General features: G+C 35.2%; 1 protein-coding gene across 1 annotated transcript; it reads right to left on the reverse strand.

Moving 5' to 3' along the window:
* Nucleotides 1-5,653: 5,653 nt before the first annotated feature.
* On the reverse strand, nucleotides 5,654-16,418 carry LOC120180791 (dolichyl-diphosphooligosaccharide--protein glycosyltransferase subunit 1B-like). Its single transcript, XM_039186085.1, has 8 exons — nucleotides 16,231-16,418; nucleotides 9,126-9,170; nucleotides 7,828-8,459; nucleotides 7,579-7,726; nucleotides 6,832-7,011; nucleotides 6,681-6,749; nucleotides 6,449-6,538; nucleotides 5,654-5,981 (listed from the first exon to the last, which is right to left on the reverse strand). The coding sequence occupies exons 1-8, from the start codon at nucleotides 16,345-16,347 to the stop codon at nucleotides 5,859-5,861; spliced, it is 1,404 nt and encodes a 467-aa protein (XP_039042016.1). The 5' UTR covers nucleotides 16,348-16,418; the 3' UTR covers nucleotides 5,654-5,858.
* Between the last annotated feature and the right edge of the window lie 128 nt (nucleotides 16,419-16,546).

Raw genomic sequence — 16,546 nt, forward strand, 5'->3', positions numbered from 1 at the left:
AAATTAAATAAACGTGTATCTTTCTTACTTAAGATTGATATTAAACATGACATGATCTATATACATAAGAGAGGAGTAAAATAATTTAGATTACAATATCGTAATTCAAAAAATTAAAGTATGATAAATAAGACAAAAAACCAAACACAAATATGAATACCAATTTCACTAAAAATATTAACCTAAATTCTTAAACTTTGTGCAAATATTACAATTAATTGCTGATGTTGGCACATTTTAGTACAATTAAATGTTTCATTAGAGAGAGTAGTACAATTAATAGTTAACATAGCATATGTTATAAAACAATGATGACTGACTTGTAAGCATACCATTCCTTCCCTTTAAAGACAAGAAGATAAAAGCTGTTTTGTTTTGTCTATATCTTCTCAACAAAAACCTTATAATTAGTAAAATGTATCGGGGCATGTGTTTGTAATAGTGCATCAATTCTTTGGCGTATGTAAACGAAATGATGTGTATTATAATTACAATATATATATATATATATATGCATAATTAAGTTTTTTTTATTTTTTTAAAAAATAATTAAACTAAATTTTCACCTACCCAAATATCTATTATATATAAGAAAGTAGTGGAAACTTATTCACTAAAAAATCATCTTGTTGCCCAAGTTCAAAGTTTTTGGTGTACAAAAAAAATTGAAGTTGTGTACTCTCACATGGCTTTGTGCCCTAAAATGATGCTGATGCTTTGATTCGTTGATTTAATTACAAACTAAACTAGCTTTAATTTTTTTATTTCGTTGACACTTCAACAATGGTTATAAATAAAAACTTTAATTAATAACAAATTTCCTTTAAAGTTTAGATATTTTAAGTAAAATAAATTTTTAATATATTTATATTTGAGTAAGGACGGAGTTAATGTCAAATATTGAAAGTGATAAATTACATAAATTCAAAATTAAAAAAAAAAATTAAAACTTAATTTAATCGTAATTTCAATTGATAGGACCCTAGAATATTATCAGATTAAAAAAAACTTAAAAGAAATTAAATATATCTTCTAAGCTTGATTAGTCTATAAGATGGTTTAGTATAATATAATTAAATATTTGGGTTTATATTTTAAGTAACTAATTGTCCACACTTCAATCTTCATCACCGATTAGATATTTGTAAACACATAGTACACAAAAGTCATTTAATTATTTCATAGTCAACACTCTTTTAAGTTTGACAAAATTATGTGGAAAAACAAATGGTTTGATGATAGTTGGTGCTCACATGATATGCTATTGACAACAATTCTGATTTTTTTATATAAAAATAAATATATAATGTTTAAGAAGTGGTCATCTCACTTAGAATTATATATCCTTTTCAATTAGGAATTAGTTGTCACATACACATGAAGTTGATGAAGACATCAGACACGGTTACCTCCTTATAATTTCATGACTAATATGTCCTTTGTAATATTGTTTACTAATAAACATGGCATGGGCAAAATCATCAATTAGTGTCAACCTCGAGGTGGCAGCACCCGCCTAAATAGCGGAGCAAATTATGATCTCATATTATAAAATTAAAATAATTATTCAAACAGACGCTGAGAGTTTTTATTTTTTACATTATGCAATGTTAAAATGTGGAACCCATTTCACGCGTAATCGTTTTATTTTCAGACGTGGCAGAACACAGATTCACCGTGTTGCCGATGGGACCCACAACAGCGAATCATAGCTCGTACTAGGGTTGGCAAACGGGTCCAGTTTCGTGGATTCCGTACCGTATCTGCTCCAATTGGAGTAGGGATGTGTATAATTTTAGCGGGTAGTGGGCGGTGTGGATTTATAAAGTGGTACACATCGTGGGTGGTGGGCGGGTAATGGGTTTGAGACATTACCCGCCCCCGCATCTGCCCGCCCCACATCCGTCTGCCCAGCTAAATATCTATTAAATTTTTGACCATTATGAATTTAGGTGTAATTGTAGAGACTAATTTATAAATTTTAATATTGTATAATATATAACATATAATTTAACCAAATATTAAGGATATTTAGTCTTTAATCTGGTCTTTAATTAGAGAAATATTTGGCTCTTTGATTAAACCCATAATCCCACTAACCACATCACTTTCCATATTCTTTAGTCCATGCTGCCCATCCAAACAAAAATTAGTCGTACTATATGCATTAATATCAAAAGCAGAAGTTTACATGTTCTTTAGCCCCTCAAAACCCATATTAGGCGCACTATGAGCATTAACATCGAAAGCAACTCAACAATCCAGCTCTGCGACTACATGCTCCCTACAATTTGTCTCCATAACATTCGTAGAGCCACTCCTCTGACAAATTGAAGCATGCGTTGCTACCCCATCACGAACTGTCTGGGAACCAACTCCAACATCCCATTAGTTTGCTGTCAGGCGGGTCTAGATGGGTATGTCGCTAGTGGGTAGTGAGTGTAGGGATGGATTTGAAAATGTACCCGCGTGGGTGGGTGTGAATTTGAAAATTTATACCCATCATGAGTGGTGGACGGGTGGTGGATTGAAAATTATTAGGTGGGCACCCGACCTGCCCGTTTACCATCCCTAGCTCGCACATCTCCAACCAACCAAGTTCGGTGCAGTTAGAAGTTTCAAGTGAAAAGAGTAGCAAGCACGTGATGTGTGGTCGGATGGCACGTGATATTGGCTTGGGCCGTGGATTACTTTTTGTCTACCTGGACTGATTATATTCTGCCACGCTGTCATTGCTTAGACGAAAGTATCCACAAATATTTTATTTTATTTCTTAAAATCATTTGATATTCCTTAGATCATGTCGGTGGAGAAGAGATGAATTTGTAAAATTTTTATTTTATTTTTTAAGTTAAAAATTATGGTTTTCCTTTTAAAATTTCCTTAAGATAATTATTTATAGATTTAATACTTTTAATCGATTATTTATCAATACTCCTTCTTGTAGTATTAATATTGGTCTTATTCCCTAATTGATATTGAGCATATGTGCACTAATGTTTGACTTGTTATCTGTGCCTAGAATGTACACAGATTGATATATAATTCAATAAAGTAAATTGAGTATCGAGAGAACGGTACTATTCATATCTTATGTTGTTGGAGAACTTCCTATGCATGTTTTTTCAGTTAAAATTTATTATGGTTATCACCTGTGGATCTTATACATGTATATTATAATTTTTCGTTTTATGGTGCTTTATAATGACTAATTCTTATGATAGTTATTCATATATGTATTGTTTTTATTTACAATTACAATTAATACAGTCATAAGTATAATTACAACTAGAATCACTCAATATATTACGTAAAATAAATTATTTATAACTAAAATTAAGATCAAATTAATATAAAATATACGTTATGAAAATCAAATATGTTATTATATAATTTACATAATTATTATGTCAACAATTTATTTAACAATGAACGAGTAATTACTTGATTTAAACTAATTTTATATTTTAATCAATTAAATAATAATTATTTTTAATAATCAAAATAAAATTGATCTATAATTTAATTATCTTAAGATAATTTAACCTATAGAGTTTCTTAATTTTATGGGTCAAGATAATTGTTGGGTGCAAAGCAAGTCCCGATTCATTGGGTTGCAAATCATGTGCAGGCTTTATGAATACTCCAATACGGAAATGGATGCACTCCACGTGGATCTCACTTCCATTCAACCAATAAACTCTTTCCAAATTCCACGGTCCCCACCATGCACCACAAAACATCTAATGAACCCCCTCCAATCAATTCTTTTATTAGTCTTCAAAAAAAAAACCATTAAATTTACCGGCAATAAATCTGGCGTGTCGGTGCCGACACTTCAAGCACCGACAGAGTGACTGGATGTAGCAGGTCATAGAGATCGGTACTCGGTTGTGTAACCGGATACAGAAAGTCCAAAAAGAAAAACAGGGAAACAATCATGATTTACCCGGAAATTCATGCACGATAATTAAGGCGATAATTTTAACGTGTCGGTGTGGGATTCTAACTGTCTCTCTCGTGAAAACACCGTCTTCGTAACGGGTTTTCCGTTAGTTCTCTGAGTTTTCTACCGTTGAAATTTGTAAGTTTTTTATATATACCAGTATCTTAGATTTTATTTTTTAATAACCTTTATAAATTAAAATATTAAAAATAAACATCTTATACTTTTACCTGTAAATAAATTCTTAATCTTTTTGCCTAAATAAGCTGTTATTTTATGTGGAAAGTTGATTCATGCAATTGGTTCATTTATATTAATTTGTTGTGTTATAGACCAAATAAGATTGTTGGTGACTAAAATTTTGATTTTCATTAAAGTGTTAATAGGTATTCGACCAATTAAATTAAATTGTATTGTAGTCATAATTTTATTGTTATATCTTTAATCTTTAATTTGTCTAACTCGAACAAGTATTCCTCAACCTTAATGATAAAAATCTATCGCATGATGATGACTTTTTTTTTTCTTTTTGGATTTTAATTGAGATTTTAAGGGGAAAAGTTATTTTCTGATCCCAACTAAGGGAATCAAAGAATCAAATTAACGGGAAACCATCGTGCTTTTTAAGTTCACAGTGAACCCTTTCCTTTTTCTTTTATCTTCTAAATTTTGTAAACAGAACATGATTTCATGGTCTCCACGTGTTAAATTACTAAAGTAGCCGTTAATGCAAGAGTAAAAGTTATGTCAACTGTCTAAGTTGGTTGATTTATTAAGGTTTAATGATTTATAAGGCCCTTGAACTTTTGAAAAAGAGTTATCGACCCCTTGAAAACTTTTAAAATATATTTAATTCTTTAAACTCATAAAATTAAGGGTAACGTACGCATATGGTCCCATGATTATAGAGTGTTTATTGAGTCACCAATTAATAAAAAAGTTATAAAATAATCCCCAACTGTATAACTTTGCTTTGTTAAATCCCTCGATTATTACAAGTTATAAAATGATCATATGACTATTCATATATTACAAACTCATTATTTTTCGTTAAAAAATTAATGACAGTCTGGGATGAATGTTAGTTTATTGACTAAGATATGATAATCATTTAATATTTTGAGATTACATTTTATCACATTACAATCAGTAAGTTAACGTCTAGCTCAAACTATCGTCAATTTTTTTAGCAAAAAATGATGAGTTTAAAACATAAGAATAACCAAGTGACCTCTTTATAACTTTTAATAATCGATAGACTAAACAAAATAACACTCTATAATCAGGGACTATTTATATACTTTACCCTAAAATTAATTAATTTAGTCTTTTGACCAACAGAAACTGCCTCCAATAGTAACTGTGCCTAAATAACGTTTTAAAATGTTAACATTATGATCATGTATAAATGATGTAATAGATAAACTTAATTGATTCTTTTTGAAAGTTTGTTAGTTTAATTAATTTTTTAAAATGTCTTAACCTTATTTAGTATTTTTTTTCCAAAAAATTAAGAAATCATTTAAAATATTAAAAAAATAATCTATTGAAAAAAGAATATTAGATTAAAAAATACTATGGGCAGATGAAAACTTAGACCATTTACGATCACCATTAGAATCAGATTGGCGGGAGGCTTTGGATATAGGTACTGATGAATGATCTTTGCAAAACCCATATCTGATATTCGCCCAAAACTTGAAACAATTGCATTGTAAAAACGAATTATTATAATAGGAAACTATTATTCGTCCCAAAAAAATTCTCAGGTTTTGTAATTTTAGCACACAAGACAACGCCCTAATCCTAGAGTTGGTGTATTCTCTCACCTGAGGGAATCTGGCATCACTGCAATCTAAAGAGTTACGATTTAGAACTATTTTCTAATTTTCCGATAGTGAACCGCTGTGTTTCACTTACGGATGGAAAGATCAATGTGCAGGTAAGCTACACAAGCCACGAAAAACAAGAAGAACGCAGACGCCAGCATCAGAGGCTCTGCAAGCATGAAGATTGGCTTGAAGGTGTAGTGAACCTACAAAGAGGGGTCCACAAAAAAACACGACAGTGAAGAGAATCCAGTTCTGCTAACATTAACGGGCATGCTTTTTGAGGCTAAAAGATCGAGGCAGTGTCTCTGTTATAGTCGAAATTGCGATTTAATCTTTGTGATATAGAATTGAGTAATTTAATTTGTAAATCTGATATTGGCGCCGAACCTACAAACAAGAAGTCTATACCATCATTTTGATACTACCTAGTTTTATACTACAAGGACAAAATTGAACTTGACTGTAATACAAAGACTACCTAGATTCATTCGAACAAGCCTCCAGAACAGTACTTATGTGTTTCAATCTTTCATCGTTTTAAGGTTTCAGTTACCACGGTGATCTAAGCAGCAAATTGAAATATCACGAGGAGATGGATTCATCATGGACAACAACAAAATTCATACCAATTAAAAAACGTATAATGCAAATGGAAGAGGTGATAAATTACCTGGAAATGAGAGTTGTGCGAGGGAACAAGATTCTTCTTTTCCATGACCACCACAGTCCTTCCCACAACATCAAGGTAAGAATATTTGGTCTGCAAGATTCAAATGGAACACATCTCGGTTTGACACATATGACAGAAGACAAAGTCTTGACCATAACATATATACATCCATGCATGCATTGTGCATCCGATTTGAAAACTCAAAAGAGATCATTGAATTGGGAATAATTACCTCAAGATGCTGCTCCACAGGAAAGGCAACTACAGCCGATGGGTCTTTTGATCCCTCAGGTAACACAACCTGAAGCATAGCATATTAGTTCCCATCATAGTAAATTCATATTTTCAATTTTGGACAAATGAAAAAACAACTAAGAGCCTACTTTGACGGTTAACTTGTCAACCACAGTCTCAAGAAGAGGGCATCCAAAGGTAAAGTTGAGGTAACGTCTGTCATCAGATGACTCAAAAAGGAAGTCTTGTAATGGTAGGCCATAACCGATGACAAAAGTTGTTTTCCAACCTCCAAATAAAGGATACCGTGGTTCAATTTCCAGTTCAGACTGTAAGAGAACAATCTTAGTCGACAATCAACATACCGAAGAGAAAACAGCAGCAATAGAACAATATAAGAAGATTAAAAAAAACCTTTAATATTATGCTGACTTTTGCTTAATTGGAACATGGAAAATGATGCAGTAAGAAATAAATGCATGATTAAAAGACTGGGAAAACCTTGTTGTACAATAGTAACAAAATATAACTAAGCCAGAAAAATCAAAACTTGCTTTTAAAAAGCAAGATGCAAGTGACCTTTTTCCAGTTTCCATTATAAATGCATACTATTGTACTAGGAATTAATGTGGAAGTGGAATAAAACCCATCGTTCCAAAAAACACTTTCCTGAGTAATTTCAAATAGAATCTTACATGCCATCAAGGAGAATTATAAATACAAGGGTTTTAAATGTCTACATGGTCAGACAACCAGGAAACTGGGATATTTGTTTTTAGGAATAACTCATAAATCACGACAATTACAAAGCTGACTAGGTAAATAATGTGGTAGTTAAAAAAATGCTGCAAGGGAGCGAAGGAGAGACAGAATGGAAGAGAAACACATTTGAATACCTTACGGGAATCCGTACGCAGGTGTGATGATGAGATGTTTCCTATTTCATCCCGGTAGTAGACAGAATGAACCCTAGGAGGTAGTCTTGCCAGAAGGTATCGCAATGAGGACGTACCACTCAAAGTTGGCCTGGATTGGTACTCAACCCTGAAAATAGTATGCACCAGAAAGTGACTATAAAATCAATCATAAAAATGTGCATTTCTCGATCTTTCAAGCTGAATCCAGGTAGGCAGTATCTACTCTACCTTGAAAATACACCTTTGTGCCGAGCACCACCATGAACCAATGTGTATTGCTCTGTGACCTGAAGGTTGCCCCAATGAGATATCTCAACTTCACGAACAAGCTCCTCAACCACGGGAAATGGGCTATTATTCTCAAAATGTATAAGAATAGGAGAAAAAGAGTATGGTGGACGATCCTCATATGGCCCATACTTCATTTCAGTGCCTGCACGGTTCGTGGGTTCCACCCTTGTGAACGATTCCACCTTAGTACTTGGTGTCTTAACGAAAGTTGCTTGTTGCTTAATATGATATGGCGACAATATTAACGCACTATCACGATAATATACTAATTGAGATTCTGATTGGCCTATCTCTGCTGGAAAAGGTTCTAGGGAGTGTGTAAACAAGTACAACACTTCTAGTGTCATACTTTCACCGGAATTTAAGGGATTAGCCAAATAAATAGTAAAATATTTAGTGCCATTAGGTGCATCAGGCAGTTCAGTCGGTTTAACATCAAGACGGACTAAAGTAGTCTTCTTTCTCTTCCCTTTAGTTACTAATACTTCAACTGTTGCTAGATGATCAACTTGAGTGGGTGGGAAAGCAAGAAGAATTTCTGAAGTTGGCGTACTACCGGCATTCTCGACCTAAAAGAGATACAAATGCACATATATTTATATACAATTATTCATAGTAAAGGACATGAAAATCTTAGAATACTATATATTAATAATATATTACTCATACCATTGATGTTAATACTTAAAACATGCCTCGAATTAGTTCAACTGTATATACCAGTAAGAAATTATAGACTCCATTGTTAAGTTACGATTGTTTTGCTATATAAAATCTACTACATCAGAAGTTGCTAAAAGGAAAAATCCTTTTTGATTAAAAAAGCACATAATTACCTAAAAAATAGTTCACCGAAACATAATTGCTTCATAAAACGAGTAAATTATGCATTTCCCTATTAAAAATAGTTTAAATTTCTTTTTCCAAAATGTTAATTCTTCAAAAAATATATGTATTAGAACACAGACACAGACACAAAAAATGGCAAGCACAAAATAAAATGATAAAAGCATTAAAAAACGAGTACCCGATATAGGAAAAACTAGCAGAAACTTACATTCACAGGAAAATTTTAGGCACCCAATTCAAAACTGAAATATAAAACCTCGACCCCTCTATACTAAAACGATTTAGAAAATAATTCATATATGATATATGCATACACATACATATAAATAAATATATATATATATTAATTAAATTAAATAAACTTGTAGTATTTGGAGAGAAATTACCTTCAAAGTCAAGTAAACTTTGACAATGTGGGAGGTCAAGTCAATCTGCATCAACCAAAAACAATATTTAGAAAATATATAAATAAATAAGCTCAAAAGAAGCCAAATAAAAAAATGAAATAAAAATATCAAATCAAGTATCTTGCAATATTAAAAAATTTAAGCGTCTTTGTTTTTTATTTTTATTTTCTTCTTCTGAATCATCAATGGCTTTGAGAGATAATGTCTTAGGGGGACAGTCCTCTGGTGAGGATTGGACAGTGTTTGTAGACAATCTTAGCAAGAGTCACTTGGAGAACATTAAGGGATATTTTTCGTCAGCAAGGTAGTGTTATGCGAGTTTACATCCAGAATAATTATAACAAGCCAAATTATAGAGACCATACGTTTGCGTTCGTTCAGTTTGCGAAGGAGGAAGGAATGAAGAAGGCGATAGCGAATGTCAATGGTATCTCAATAGATGGGAAGAAAGTTTCGGTAGGTGCAGCTAGATATCGGAGGCAGAGATATAGGCATTTTGTAAGCAGAAATCCCAAAAAAGATGATGATAAGGTATTGAAGAGAGCGAAATGGAAAAGAAGTGTTGGATCAGAGTCTTTCAACCGTATGAGGGATGATAGATCATATAAGGAAGCATTAGCCTCTTCTAATGGGTTGAGGGAAGATACGGCGAGTAAAAATAGAAAGGAGGGGCACCTTAGTAAGGATGTTGGAATGAGAAATCTGTGGGAGATGCATTTACCCTCAGATGAATGGGACTGGGTGAAAAGATCATTGACTGGGATTATTAAAACCCAGTTTGATCTGGAACTAGTACTGAAGGGGCTGGCTAGTGACGGGTTTAAGGTTAAGGGAGCTAAGTGGGGATTTACATGGAACTCGTGTATCCTAACCTTTGACTCGGTGGAAGAATTTAAGGAAGCGTGGTCGAGCAGACTGGAGAAATTGTCCTTTTGGTTTGACTGGATTGACCAGCTTTTGAATGATGAAGGTATTCCGATGGCATTTGGTTCGGTTGACCTTGTTGGAATTCCATTATTATGTTGGAATGTTTCATTTCTGGAAAAGCTTGTTTCAAGGTGGGGGAAGTTTGTCTGTTTACATGAATCAACGGCAAGAAGAAAGGACATGGCGGTGGCAAGGGCTTTGTTGAGGGTGGCCAGTCCTTTTGATATTCAGGATTCTGTTATTTTGGGTTCGTATGGGAGATCTTTTAAGGTTAAAATTACTGTGGGGTCGGTCTATATAAAACAGGAAAGTTTTTCAGTAGGAAAATCAACGGTGGCCGGAAAGGGAGTATCCAAAGGCGATAATCTTTCGGAGGAGGAAGAAGGTCGGTGCTCAGACGGGGTTGGGAGAAAAATCTTAATAGCTGGCGATACTAGGGACAGTGTAGACAGGTGGTTGGAAGGAGATGTTGGTACAGCTGTGGCAGTCGGCAAAGGAGGTCAGGTTTTAATGTGGAAGGATGGAGAAGGTCAAACTAGTGGAGCAAAGGTGTCAGAAAATCCAGAAGTGAGTTTGAATTTTAGAGGGAACTTTCAGGGTATGGGGAACAGAAGTATTTTTTCTAACGAAAGTAATAAAGCCCATTTAGAGGACTTGAGTGAGCCCATCAGATTCTCAACAGCTGGGCCAGAAGTTAATTTAATTAGAGTGGGTTATGGCAAACAAAAGGAAGCTTGGATGGAGGATCAGGAAGCTTTAAAGCAAAATATGATGGTGGAATCAAGTCTGCAGGATTTGGCTAGAGCTTTGCCAGATTCTAATTCAAATTTAAGAGTTGAAGGATCCAATATCAGAATTCAGACTCAGTTTTCAAAGGATGACATGGTAGAGAAAGGGAAGGATCGCCAGTGCTATTGGGTGATTACCAGGGGAGGGAAACAAATAAAGAGTCTCTCTCTCTTGGTTTAAGAAGAGGCTTTCTAAAGCACAGGAAATTTAGGATTGTTCCTACATGGTCTGGCAGTGATGGTTCGGAGGGTGAAGCTCCCATTAGTTTCCATGAGCGAGTGTATGAAAGGGTAGATAGAGGTAGGGTCAGGGTTCCTCTGGATCAAAACAGTGCTACTTCTGAGTCACCAAACAAATATATGGATGCAAGATTGGAAGCTGCTGTTACTAGGGAAGTCTGTGATATGTTGGGGATCTCTTTCAAAGGGGGCAATCATGTATTGGAAGAGGAGATCATGAAGATGGAGCTGAATGGTCCTATTAGGAGTTCTTGAGTTGCTGTTTTCGGGATGGTCAGGTTTTGCAGATTTTGAGAATTATGTCACAAATCAGATTGATTTCATGGAATGTTAGGGGGCTTGGAAAGATGGAAAAAGTAAGAGCAGTTGCAAGATTAGTATCAAAACACAAACCTGTTATTATGTTTATTCAAGAATCTAAACTGAATAAATGTCGAAAGGGTTTACTGAGGAGGTTGGGGGGTAATTGCTTGAAATGAATTAGCTTTCAGCCAGCTACTGGTTCGGCAGGAGGGTTAATATGCTTGTGGGATGAAAATTTGTTTGAAGTTAGTAGGGAACTTAAACGTAATAGATTTATTGCGTTAACAGGAAAGTTTAAGTTGGTTAACTTTGAATGTGTTGTTGTGAATGTGTATGGTCTGTCGGTTGAGGCTGAAAAAGAGGATTTCTCTGGAGAATTGATGAGTTTTTTGCAGAATCTTGATTTGCCTGTATGCATAGGGGGGGACTTCAATGCTTATCTAGATCCCGAGGAGAAAATTGGAATGGCTCAAAATTGGCATTCGGTGGACTTATTCTCTAACTTTGTCTTAAATTTAAATCTTATGGATCTACCACTAGTTGGAGGGAGATTTACATGGTGCAATAATAGAGAAGCTTCCACGTGGATTAGATTAGATCGGTTTCTATTAAGTGGTGCTTTTTTTCAGGTATTTCCAAAAGTTATTCAGAAACTGTTGCCGAAATCTATTTCTGATCATAACCCTATAGTACTTGAGGACGATTTAAAAAACTGGGGTCATAAACCTTTCCGGTTTTTTAATTATTTACTAGAGGAGGATGGGTTTGATGGGGTGGTTAAGAATGCTGTGTATGATTTAAAGAGGGAAAATGCTCGTAGGGGTATGTTGAGTATTCTTCAAGGAACTAAGAAAGTGATTAAAAAGTGGCCCAATAGTAATAATACGGGGTTTTCCGAACAGATTTCAAATTTGGAGAATAGGATAAATGAGTTGGAATTGAGGTGTCAGGGGGGGTTTCGGCACAAGATTAGGGTCAACTATTGACGTGGAGGAATGAATTGTGGGGTTTGCATAGGAAGGATGAGAGCATTTGGTTTCAAAAATCAAGACTTAAATGGATCAAGGATGGGGACAGAAATACCAGATTTTATCATTTATGTGCTCTTAATAGGAGTCGAGTGAATGCCATTTCATCTTTGAAAGTGGATGGGGTAGATATTGTTAATCCTAATCAGATTAGATCAGCTATTTCTGAGTTTTTTTAAAGCCAATTACAACTCGAATGCAGCTCTGGAAGTGGATGACTGTAATTTGAATTTTAACAAATTGACAGAGGAACATAAGGCTGGTTTAGAGGTGGACTTTTCTGAACAAGAAGTGTGGGAAGCTGTCTTTCATTCGGATAGTGCTAAGGCACCTGGTCCGGATGGGTTTTCTATGGGTTTTTTTAAAAAATTCTGGTCCATTTTGAAGGAGCATATCATGCAATTTGTCCAAGATTTTCATAGAGGCAAAGAATGGGAAAAGGGAGTGAATCATTCCTTTATTACTTTAATCCCTAAGAAAGCGAATCCTGAGGGAATTGAAGATTTCAGGCCCATTAGTCTAGTTGGCAGCCTTTATAAGATCATTTCTAAGGTGCTATCGAAAAGGCTTGTCTCTGTTGTCAATAGCTTGGTAAGCCCCTCACAATTCGCTTTTATTCCGGGTAGACAATTGATTGATTGTGCGCTTTTGGCAAATGAAGGCATTGACTATTGGAGAAAGCTAGGGAGAAAAGGTGTTGTTTTCAAAGCTGATTTTAGTAGGGCATATGATTCGGTTGAGTGGCCTTTACTATTTAGAATTTTGAAGGCTATGGGTTTTGGGAAAAATGGATCTCATGGATTAAATGTTGTGTTTCTTCAGCCTCTATCTCGGTGTTAGTTAATGGCTGTCCTACTGATGAATTTCGCATTAATAAAGGGTTGAGACAAGGATGCAGTCTATCACCTCTCCTGTTCAATTTAGTGGGGGAAATGTTACATCTTATGCTGATTAAGGCTGCCGATTTAGGTCTCTTTCAAGGGTTCAGCATTGGTAGAGTTGGCAACTCTTTTAATTTGACACATTTACAATTCGCAGATGATTTAATCCTTTTTTGCAGAGATTCTCCAATGCAGATTTTAAATATTAGAAGAGTATTGAGGATTTTTGGGGTTATGTCTGGGTTACATTTAAATTTGTCTAAGAGTTCGTTATATGGAGTTAATATGGATGTTGACATGGTTAAAGAGTGGGCTACGAAAGTGAACTGTGGAGTGGGGTCTTTTCCTATGGCTTATCTTGGTCTACCGATTGGCACTAGGAAGAATTCAGAGAGTATGTGGGATCCAGTTTTCCAGAATTTTAATAGAAGACTAGCAGGTTGGAAAGCAAAAACATTGTCATTGGCGGGTAGAATTGTTCTAGTTAAATCTGTGTTATCATCCTTGCCAATATTTTTTCTATCTATTTTCAAGATTCTCATCAAAGTGACTAAGAAGTTGAATTCTCTGATGGCAAACTTCCTTTGGGGTGAAGACCTTGATAAGAAACGAATGCATTGGGTGAGTTGGAAGTTAGTTTGCCAACCTATTGAAGAAGGTGGCTTAGGAATACTTGATTTAAGGGTGATGAATAGAGTCCTTCTTGGGAAATGGATTTGGAAATTTGCAAATGAAAAAAGAAGTTTGTGGAAGGAGGTGATCTGCTGCAAAAACAATGTTGATGTTCTGTCCCTTACTATTTTAGATGCAGCTTCTCCTTTTGATTCTTGGATTTGGAGAGGCATCCTTAATAACTTTTCGAAGAATGATCAGATTGGTGACTGTTTGAGAGACAATTCAAAAATACAAGTGGGAAATGGTCAGTCGATTGCATTCTGGACTGATGTTTGGATCACTAATCTGCCTTTATCTCATCAATTTCCTAGAATTTTTGCTTTGTCTACAAATAAACGGGGGAAGGTCTCTGAGTTTGGTGGATATGTAGATAATGTTTGGGTTTGGAATATTCAACTTAGAAGGAATTTGTGTGATTGGGAATTAGACCAGTGGATCGATCTAATGTTGTTGGTTGACAAGATTAAGCTGTCATGTTCTGTCGATGATTTCCTAGGGTGGTCGGGTAAGGGGGATGGCATGTTCTCGGTCAAAGTTTGTAGACTGTCTTTGTATGATAGTTCTGAAGGGAGTTTTGAGTGGAAGAAGTGGGTTTGGGATGGTTTGGCTCCGCCTAGAGTTCAAACATTCTTATGGCAGATTTGCCATCAGAAACTAGCAGTTAGAGTGGAATTGAAGAAAAGAGGGATCCCTCTAACGGATGTACTGTGTCCACTATGTAATTCCCAGGATGAAACTATATCCCATCTGTTCCTCACGTGTTCTGCTGCTTCGGGTTTGTGGAGTCAATTTTTAAGGTTATGGGATATTTCTACTGCTCTACATCAAGATCCTTCCTCCTTTCTCTGCTCATGGTCCAATCTTAGGCATAATTCCATTATTTGGAGGTTCGTTCCGGCTGTTATTTTCTGGTCAATTTGGAAAGTAAGAAATCTAGTTGTCTTTGAAAATGGAAAATGTGATAGTTCAGTTCTGTATTTTATCTCTAGATTTAGGTTGGCGAAATGGTTTTTAGCAAAACATCCGTCGGTTAGGATTCAGACAGACCTTTTAGTAGGGGATCCTACGAGGGCATATTCTTTTCTCATTTCTACTGGTCCTAAGAAGGTTATTGGTTGGTCTCCTCCTCCAGCAGATATGTTTAAACTCAATGTTGATGGAGCAGTGACTGGAGATGGAATACAAGGGGGTATTGGTGGTGTTTTGAGAGACTCTTCCAGCGGGTCTCTAGCTTCCTTCTCTTCTGCAGTAGGGCCTGGTTTGCCTAGTTTGACTGAACTGAAAGCTATCAAGGAAGGTTTGAATTTTTTCTATTCCTCAAATTGGGCCAACAAGGGAAGACTTATTATTGAGAGCGACTGCAAATGTGCAGTGGACTGGATTTTAAATCTGCAATCTGCCCCTTCTTTTTTTAGTGATCTGGTGGAGGAAATTGAAGCCATTATTAAGGCCAAGGGGGTCGTCCTTAGATGGATTCCTAGGGGCTGTAATTTGGAGGCTGACAGCTAGCTAAGCAGGGGATTGGTTAATTGTAACAGAATTCTTGCATGTCTTGTGCTTTTTTGATAGGCTTTGTGGTGGTTGATTCTTTGTAATATTATTGTAAAGGGTAAACCAATCGGAGGCTGTTGCAGTCTCTAAATTGGTTTTACCCAAAGCCAGTGTTGGTGTTTTTGGTGGTTTGGGGGTGTTTTATGTTTTTTTGTTTTTGAGGGAGTGTTTGTATGGCTGTTTCTTATGTAATTTCAGTTATGAATAAAATTTTAAGGCCTTCCACTGATTAGGGAGCTTCCTTTAATCAAGATGAGGATTTTTAAAGAGGCTTGCAATTCTTATAAAAAAAAGTATCTTGCAATATTTGTTTTTAACAATTGGAGCTTTTATGATCCAAAACTCATATATCATCTTATCTAAAATCAGTTCTTTTTTCTAAATAAAAAAACTTTTGAAGTGTATATCACAATTTAACAAAAGAAGCCAAATTAGCCAGAAAAAAGAAGAAGAAAAAGAAACCAAATTAACCAGAACAAAGTAAAGAGTATTATGATCGAACATCTTACATTTTCTTTAATGATTGGAGCATTTAAAATATAAATCCATATATAATTCCTTACCTAAAATGAGTTCTTTAAATAAATTTTTTAACCGCACATCATAATTTTGACAATTTGGAATAAATCCAAGATTAAAAAGTGGAAAGATAGAAATGAGAGAGAGAGAGAGAGAGAGGTTTGATGCTTACTCTACGCTCGGCGTTGGAGATCAAGAGATTATGTAAAGGAGAGGATCTGCAGACGCAAAATAGAAGAAAGAAGACAGTGAACCCCAGGAATTGTGCAGCCCTGATCGGAGCCTCCATTGTAGTTGACGGGACGAGAGAGTTAAACACTGGCTTCGATTTTGGGGCAAGGTCTTCTAGGACCAAGAAAGTAGAAATAAGAAATGGTTGGTTGGGTCAACTCCATTGGGCCTTGTTACTGTAATATACATCTTTCCATGGGGCTTGTAAGGGATCCACTGTCATCAGCTGCTTCATACTTACTCTATTTTCCGAGTCT

The sequence above is a fragment of the Hibiscus syriacus genome, unplaced genomic scaffold, assembly GCF_006381635.1.
Source record: "Hibiscus syriacus cultivar Baekdansim isolate YM2019G1 unplaced genomic scaffold, ASM638163v2 tig00112501_pilon, whole genome shotgun sequence".
Lineage (NCBI taxonomy): Eukaryota > Viridiplantae > Streptophyta > Magnoliopsida > Malvales > Malvaceae > Hibiscus > Hibiscus syriacus.

What these genes read in the sequence shown, in the direction of transcription:
- LOC120180791 (XM_039186085.1), bottom strand. Translation starts at nt 16,347, where the DNA reads ATGGAGGCTCCGATCAGGGCTGCACAATTCCTGGGGTTCACTGTCTTC. An exon ending in CACAAAGGTGTATTTTCAAG is followed by an intron (nt 7,727 to 7,827) that starts GTAGAGTAGATA and finishes TACTATTTTCAG; the next exon opens with GGTTGAGTACCAATCCAGGC. An exon ending in TGCGTACGGATTCCCGTAAG is followed by an intron (nt 7,012 to 7,578) that starts GTATTCAAATGT and finishes GTTCTCTTACAG; the next exon opens with TCTGAACTGGAAATTGAACC.